Source organism: Oncorhynchus clarkii, unplaced genomic scaffold (assembly GCF_045791955.1).
Source record: "Oncorhynchus clarkii lewisi isolate Uvic-CL-2024 unplaced genomic scaffold, UVic_Ocla_1.0 unplaced_contig_6398_pilon_pilon, whole genome shotgun sequence".
Classification (NCBI taxonomy): domain Eukaryota; kingdom Metazoa; phylum Chordata; class Actinopteri; order Salmoniformes; family Salmonidae; genus Oncorhynchus; species Oncorhynchus clarkii.
Genome location: NW_027258104.1, coordinates 40,001 through 47,500, shown reverse-complemented (window position 1 = coordinate 47,500; position 7,500 = coordinate 40,001). Strand labels below are relative to the sequence as shown.

At 44.0% G+C, this 7,500-nt stretch overlaps 1 protein-coding gene across 1 annotated transcript in view; it reads left to right on the top strand.

Moving 5' to 3' along the window:
- LOC139395667 (ubiquitin-like modifier-activating enzyme 6) overlaps positions 1–7,500 on the top strand; it is a 39,371-nt gene that overhangs the window by 19,680 nt on the left and 12,191 nt on the right. Inside the window, exons 21-26 of the mRNA XM_071142994.1 lie at positions 490–579; positions 4,287–4,367; positions 4,927–5,055; positions 5,328–5,379; positions 5,795–5,858; positions 7,400–7,469. Coding sequence (XP_070999095.1) covers positions 490–579; positions 4,287–4,367; positions 4,927–5,055; positions 5,328–5,379; positions 5,795–5,858; positions 7,400–7,469 — 486 coding nt within the window. The remainder of the gene's footprint in view (positions 1–489; positions 580–4,286; positions 4,368–4,926; positions 5,056–5,327; positions 5,380–5,794; positions 5,859–7,399; positions 7,470–7,500) is intronic.

Genomic DNA, 7,500 nt, shown 5'->3' with positions numbered 1-7,500 from the left:
CTGTCTGTCTGTCTGTCTGTCTGTCTGTCTGCCCAACCTGACCGAGTCTTACAACAGCCATGTACTGTCTGTCTGTCTGTCTGTCTGTCTGTCTGTCTGCCCAACCTGACCGAGTCTTACAACAGCCATGTACTGTCTGTCTGTCTGTCTGTCTGTCTGTCTGTCTGTCTGTCTTTCTCTGTGTGTCTGTCTGCCTGTCTGCCTGTCTCAATGGTCGTACCAGCCATGTACGTACTGTCTGTCTGCCTGTCTGTCTGCCTGTCTGTCTGTCTGTCTGCCTGTCTGCCTGTCTGTCTCTGTCTGCCTGTCTCTGCCTGTCTCTCTGTCTGCCTGTCTCTCTCTCTCTCTCAATGGTCGTACCAGCCATGTACGTTCTGTCTGTCTGTCTGTCTGTCTGTCTCTGTCTGTCTCTCTGTCTCTCTCGTCGTACCAGCCATGTGTAACCAGATGCCTGTGTTTCTGAATGTCCATATCTCTGCGTATTGACAGAGGGACCCACCAGAAGAGGAGATTCCGTTCTGCACCCTCAAGTCTTTCCCTGCTGTCATAGAACACACCATCCAATGGGCACGGGACAAGGTGATAGGACTAATCTAACTGGTTATTATAGAACACACCATCCAATGGGCACGGGACAAGGTGATAGGACTAATCTAACTGGTTATTATAGAACACACCATCCAATGGGCACGGGACAAGGTGATAGGACTAATCTAACTGGTTATTATAGAACACACCATCCAATGGGACAAGGCGATAGGACTAATCTAACTGGTTGTTATAGAACACACCATCCAATGGGCAAGGGCCAAGGTGATAGGACTAATCTAACTGGTTATTATAGAACACACCATCCAATGGGACAAGGTGATAGGACTAATCTAACTGGTTATTATAGAACACACCATCCAATGGGCAAGGTGATAGGACTAATCTAACTGGTTATTATAGAACACACCATCCAATGGGACAAGGTGATAGGACTAATCTAACTGGTTGTCATAGAACACACCATCCAATGGGACAAGGTGATAGGACTAATCTAACTGGTTGTCATAGAACACACCATCCAATGGGACAAGGTGATAGGACTAATCTAACTGGTTATTATAGAACACACCATCCAATGGGAAAGGGACAAGGTGATAGGACTAATCTAACTGGTTATTATAGAACACACCATCCAATGGGCCAAGGTGATAGGACTAATCTAACTGGTTATTATAGAACACACCATCCAATGGGACAAGGTGATAGGACTAATCTAACTGGTTATTATAGAACACACCATCCAATGGGACAAGGTGATAGGACTAATCTAACTGGTTATTATAGAACACACCATCCAATGGGACAAGGTGATAGGACTAATCTAACTGGTTATTATAGAACACACCATCCAATGGGACAAGGTGATAGGACTAATCTAACTGGTTATTATAGAACACACCATCCAATGGGACAAGGTGATAGGACTAATCTAACTGGTTATTATAGAACACACCATCCAATGGGACAAGGTGATAGGACTAATCTAACTGGTTGTTATAGAACACACCATCCAATGGGACAAGGTGATAGGACTAATCTAACTGGTTGTTATAGAACACACCATCCAATGGGCACGGGACAAGGTGATAGGACTAATCTAACTGGTTATTATAGAACACACCATCCAATGGGACAAGGTGATAGGACTAATCTAACTGGTTATTATAGAACACACCATCCAATGGGACAAGGTGATAGGACTAATCTAACTGGTTGTTATAGAACACACCATCCAATGGGACAAGGTGATAGGACTAATCTAACTGGTTATTATAGAACACACCATCCAATGGGACAAGGGACAAGGTGATAGGACTAATCTAACTGGTTATTATAGAACACACCATCCAATGGGCCAAGGGACAAGGTGATAGGACTAATCTAACTGGTTATTATAGAACACACCATCCAATGGGACAAGGGACAAGGTGATAGGACTAATCTAACTGGTTATTATAGAACACACCATCCAATGGGACAAGGTGATAGGACTAATCTAACTGGTTATTATAGAACACACCATCCAATGGGACAAGGTGATAGGACTAATCTAACTGGTTATTATAGAACACACCATCCAATGGGACAAGGGACAAGGTGATAGGACTAATCTAACTGGTTATTATAGAACACACCATCCAATGGGAAAGGGACAAGGTGATAGGACTAATCTAACTGGTTATTATAGAACACACCATCCAATGGGCCAAGGTGATAGGACTAATCTAACTGGTTATTATAGAACACACCATCCAATGGGACAAGGTGATAGGACTAATCTAACTGGTTATTATAGAACACACCATCCAATGGGACAAGGTGATAGGACTAATCTAACTGGTTATTATAGAACACACCATCCAATGGGACAAGGTGATAGGACTAATCTAACTGGTTATTATAGAACACACCATCCAATGGGACAAGGTGATAGGACTAATCTAACTGGTTATTATAGAACACACCATCCAATGGGACAAGGTGATAGGACTAATCTAACTGGTTATTATAGAACACACCATCCAATGGGACAAGGTGATAGGACTAATCTAACTGGTTGTTATAGAACACACCATCCAATGGGACAAGGTGATAGGACTAATCTAACTGGTTGTTATAGAACACACCATCCAATGGGCACGGGACAAGGTGATAGGACTAATCTAACTGGTTATTATAGAACACACCATCCAATGGGACAAGGTGATAGGACTAATCTAACTGGTTATTATAGAACACACCATCCAATGGGACAAGGTGATAGGACTAATCTAACTGGTTGTTATAGAACACACCATCCAATGGGACAAGGTGATAGGACTAATCTAACTGGTTATTATAGAACACACCATCCAATGGGACAAGGGACAAGGTGATAGGACTAATCTAACTGGTTATTATAGAACACACCATCCAATGGGCCAAGGGACAAGGTGATAGGACTAATCTAACTGGTTATTATAGAACACACCATCCAATGGGACAAGGGACAAGGTGATAGGACTAATCTAACTGGTTATTATAGAACACACCATCCAATGGGACAAGGTGATAGGACTAATCTAACTGGTTATTATAGAACACACCATCCAATGGGACAAGGTGATAGGACTAATCTAACTGGTTATTATAGAACACACCATCCAATGGGACAAGGGACAAGGTGATAGGACTAATCTAACTGGTTATTATAGAACACACCATCCAATGGGACAAGGTGACAGGACTAATCTAACTGGTTATTATAGAACACGCCATCCAATGGGACAAGGTGATAGGACTAATCTAACTGGTTGTTATAGAACACACCATCCAATGGGACAAGGTGATAGGACTAATCTAACTGGTTGTTATAGAACACACCATCCAATGGGACAAGGTGATAGGACTAATCTAACTGGTTATTATAGAACACACCATCCAATGGGACAAGGTGATAGGACTAATCTAACTGGTTGTTATAGAACACACCATCCAATGGGACAAGGTGACAGGACTAATCTAACTGGTTGTTATAGAACACACCATCCAATGGGCACGGGACAAGGTGATAGGACTAATCTAACTGGTTATTATAGAACACACCATCCAATGGGACAAGGTGACAGGACTAATCTAACTGGTTGTTATAGAACACACCATCCAATGGGACAAGGTGATAGGACTAATCTAACTATGTTCCATTCTAATATGGAGGGTTGTAGAATATGTTGAGGACAACACCCTGAACACAGCTTCTACCCCCGAGCCATAAGACTGCTGAACAATTATTTAAATGGCCACCCGGACTATTTACACACGTTTGTACTCTGCTGCTACTCGCTGTTTATTCTCTATGCATAGTCACTTTACCCCCTACCTACATGTACAAATTACCTCGACTAAATTGTACCCCCGCACACTGATTCGGTACCGGTGCCCCCTGTATACAGACTCAATATTATTATTATTCAGTGTTACTTTTTATTAGATTTTTTACTTTAGTTGATTTAGTAAATATGTGATATGAAACATGATAACCTGTTGTATTTGGCGCACGTGACAAATAACATTTGATTTGATTTTGATTTGTTCTCTCTCTCTCCCTTTCCGTCTCTCTCACTCTCTCTCTCTTTCTGTCTCTCTCTCTTTCTCTCCTCTCTCTTTCTCTCCTCTCTCCCTTTCTGTAATTCTCTCTCTCTCTCTCTCACTCCACTCTCTCACTCCACTCTCTCCCTCTGTCTCTCTGTCTGTAGTTTGAGAGTGCGTTTGCCCACAAGCCCACCATCTATAATATGTTTTGGCAGACCCACTCCTCTGCAGAAGCCGTGCTACAGGTAGGAACAGCTTCTTCTCATGACTCGGGTTGCAAAGTTCCCATAACTTTCCCTAAATGATCAGCTTTTTCCAGAAATCCTGGTAAATTAACACTGAGGTGTGGGACAGACAGTAACAGACAGTAAATTAACACTGAGGTGTGGGACAGACAGTAACAGACAGTATATTAACACTGAGGTGTGGGACAGACAGTAACAGACAGTAAATTAACACTGAGGTGTGGGACAGACAGTAACAGACAGTATATTAACACTGAGGTGTGGGACAGACAGTAACAGACAGTAAATTAACACTGAGGTGTGGGACAGACAGTAACAGACAGTAAATTAACACTGAGGTGTGGGACAGACAGTAACAGACAGTAAATTAACACTGAGGTGTGGGACAGACAGTAACAGACAGTAAATTAACACTGAGGTGTGGGACAGACAGTAACAGACAGTATATTAACACTGAGGTGAGGGACAGACAGTAAATTAACACTGAGGGCCATTTGTTCATTATTATAGGGAAGAAAATGTGTTTTATGTGTGTGTGTGTGTGTGTGTGTGTGTGTAGAGGATGCAGCAGAGGGAGACTCTGGAGGGGGCGTTCCAGGTAGTCAAGCTGCTGAGTCGACGGCCCAGCCAATGGGAACACTGTATCATCCTGGCACGCCTCAAATTCGACAAGTACTTCAAGAGAAAGGTAACGTTGCCCCCCCCCTCCCCCCCCCACACACACACACTGACAGCAGACACACAGAGAGACAAACACACACACACACACACACACACACACACACACACACACACACTGACAGCAGACACACAGAGAGACACACACACACACACACACTGACAGCAGACACACAAAGAGACACACACACCATAGCCTTGTTTCCGTGTGTGTGTGTGTGTGTGTGCGCGTGTGTGTGTGTGTGTGTGTGTGTGTGTGTGTGTGTGTGTGTTCTCATATAGGCTCTACAGCTGCTGCACTCCTTTCCCCTGGACACTCGGTTAAAAGACGGTAGTGAGTATCTCTCTCTCTCTGTTGATCTTTTAGCATCTTTATGTCTATAGATAACCTGTCGCCGTCAATCCACACCCAAAACAAAGAGCTTTTAGCACCTTTATGTCTATAGATAACCTGTCGCCGTCAATCCACACCCAAAACAAAGAGCTTTTAGCACCTTTATGTCTATAGATGACCTGTTGCCTTCAATCCACACACACAACAAAGAGCTTTTAGTATCTTTATGTCTATAGATAACCTGTTGCCGTCAATCCACACACACAACAAAGAGCTTTTAGTATCTTTATGTCTATAGATAACCTGTTGCCGTCAATCCACACACACAACAAAGAGCTTTTAATATCTTTATGTCTATAGATGACCTGTTGCCATGATATTGTCCTGTCTTCTCATCTCTGTCCTTGTTCTGCAGGTTTATTCTGGCAGTCACCTAAACGACCCCCGTCTCCCATAGAGTTTGACCTGAAGGACTCACTGTGAGTAGACCAACGATACTAGCTATACTGCTAGCTATACTAGCTATACTGCTAGCTATACTAGCTATACTGCTAGCTATACTGCTACCTATACTGCTAGCTTTACTAGCTATACTACTAGCTATTCTGCTAGCTATACTAGCTATGATGCTAGCTATACTAATTATTCTAGCTATACTAGCTATGCTGCTAGCTATACTAGCTATACTGCTAGCTAAACTAGCTATGATGCTAGATATCCTAGCTATCCTAGCTATACTGCTAGCGCTGCTAGCTATACTAGCTATGCTGCTAGCTATACTAGCTATGCTGCTAGCTATACTGCTAGCTATACTAGCTTTACTAGCTATACTGCTAGCTATGCTGCTAGCTATCCTAGCTATACTGCTAGCTATACTGCTAGCTATGCTGCTAGCTATACTGCTATCCTAGCTATACTGCTAGCTATGCTGCTAGCTATACTGCTAGCTATGCTGCTAGCTATACTGCTAGCTATACTGCTAGCTATACTGCTAGCTATGCTGCTAGCTATACTGCTATCCTAGCTATACTGCTAGCTATGCTGCTAGCTATCCTAGCTATACTGCTAGCTATACTGCTAGCTATGATTTTTACCATGTCAGCTCTGGGATTCGTTCCAGCAACCTTTCGGTTACTGGTCCAACGCTCTAACCACTAGGCTACCTGCCTCCTCTAACCACTAGACTACCTGCCTCCTCTAACCACTAGACTACCTGCCGCCCAGAGAACCATCTAATGAGTGAACATGTAATTTATCTGAAACGTTCTGAGGAGAGTTTGAAAATAACATGAATTTAGTTTTGCCCCAGGTTAAGCATCAGTTTAACATTCTCTCTAGATTTACCTGTTGGTGACCCCTGCTCTACAGCTCTCTCTAGATTGACCTGTTGGTGACCCCTGACCTGTTGGTGACCCCTGCTCTACAGCCCTCTCTAGATTGACCTGTTGGTGACCCCTGACCTGTTGGTGACCCCTGCTCTACAGCCCTCTCTAGATTGACCTGTTGGTGACCCCTGACCTGTTGGTGACGCCTGCTCTACAGCCCTCTCTAGATTGACCTGTTGGTGACCCCTGACCTGTTGGTGACCCCTGACCTGTTGGTGACCCCTGCTCTACAGCCCTCTCTAGATTGACCTGTTGGTGACCCCTGACCTGTTGGTGACCCCTGCTCTACACCTCTCTCTAGGTTGACCTGTTGGTGACCCCTGACCTGTTGGTGACCCCTGACCTGTTGGTGACCCCTGCTCTATAGCCCTCTCTAGATTGACCTGTTGGTGACCCCTGCTCTACCTCTCTCTCTAGATTGACCTGTTGGTGACCCCTGCTCTACACCTCTCTCTAGATTGACCTGTTGGTGACCCCTGCTCTATAGCCCACTCTAGATTGACCTGTTGGCGACCCCTGCTCTACACCTCTCTCTAGATTGACCTGTTGGTGACCCCTGACCTGTTGGTGACTTCCCATTTTCTCCTCCTTCTTTTCGTTATTTCTAACTCTCATTTCCCTCTGTTTCCCATCAGGCACTTCAGTTTTGTCGTGAGCGCAGCTCGGCTTTATGCTGAAATCTACAACATCCCCTACTCAGAGAAGGTACACACACACACACACACACACACACACG